The sequence below is a fragment of the Hipposideros armiger genome, unplaced genomic scaffold (genome assembly GCF_001890085.2).
Source record: "Hipposideros armiger isolate ML-2016 unplaced genomic scaffold, ASM189008v1 scaffold_588, whole genome shotgun sequence".
Classification (NCBI taxonomy): Eukaryota; Metazoa; Chordata; class Mammalia; order Chiroptera; family Hipposideridae; genus Hipposideros; species Hipposideros armiger.
The window spans coordinates 1-907 of record NW_017731938.1 but is presented as its reverse complement, the minus strand read 5'-3'; the positions used below and the strand labels follow the sequence as shown (position 1 = coordinate 907).

General features: G+C 37.6%; 1 protein-coding gene across 1 annotated transcript in view; it reads left to right on the top strand.

The window, feature by feature from the left end:
- Positions 1–776, top strand: part of LOC109371722 (interphotoreceptor matrix proteoglycan 1-like) — a 56368-nt gene extending 55592 nt beyond the window's left edge. The window contains exon 11 of the mRNA XM_019624402.1: positions 494–776. Within this exon, the coding sequence (XP_019479947.1) occupies positions 494–761 (268 nt within the window). The 3' untranslated portion in view covers positions 762–776. The remainder of the gene's footprint in view (positions 1–493) is intronic.
- The last annotated feature ends 131 nt before the right edge of the window (positions 777–907 follow it).

Genomic DNA, 907 nt, shown 5'->3' with positions numbered 1-907 from the left:
TTGAATTGGTTGTAACATGTACATACTATTGTACCACTGATATATCCTACATTGTATTTCATAGACCTTTTTAAAGGAAGTTCTTTGCAGGAAAAAGGACAATTCATAGTTCTTGCTGACTGGCACTGAACGACTTTACTTATAAGGCCACCAAAAACACTGGTTAGTAACAGCAATGTTGGCAATTAACACTTTTTCAAAAAGACCTGAAGTAAAAAAAAAAAAATCTATGGTCACTTGATTCAGTTAGTAGTCACTCTTCAAGCTGGACTTAACTCTCATCCTGACATTTCAAAACAAAAAATATATGTCAATCTTTTCCCACATTTCAAATTTCTGATAAACATTGAAATTACTTTTGAAGTGGGATATTTTTAAAGAGCCCGTCAGGAAAGAGGTTGAAGCTGTCCTGAAGCTTTGTAGCAACATAGTGACTCTCTTTCTAAGGCATGTAACAATGGCATTGGGTGTGATGTGTCCTTTGCTTCTACAGTTCAAGCTCCATAGAGATACAACTTATGGCCATCTTTAAGAGAGACGGTGCAAAAGCAGAAAGGACTGCAAGTGACCTGCTGTCTTTTGATTCCAACAAAATTGAAAGTGAAGGAGTCCTTCATGGAATGATGGAGGAGGACAAACAACCAGAAATCTATCTCACAGCTTTAGACCTCAAAAAGTTGATCAGCAGAGCACTACAGGAAGACAAATCCTTGGATGTGGGGACAATTCAGTTCACTGATGGTCAGTTGGTCATTTCATAGTTCTAGGTTTATCCTTATTCTGATGGAAAGACTAGGAAGTGTGAAAGTCTCATGGTCACTGTCATTTTAATTGGGCCTTGTAGAGCCAATCATTTCTGTGACAGGCACATCATATATGGTATCATTTCTGTTTTTCTTCACTCCAA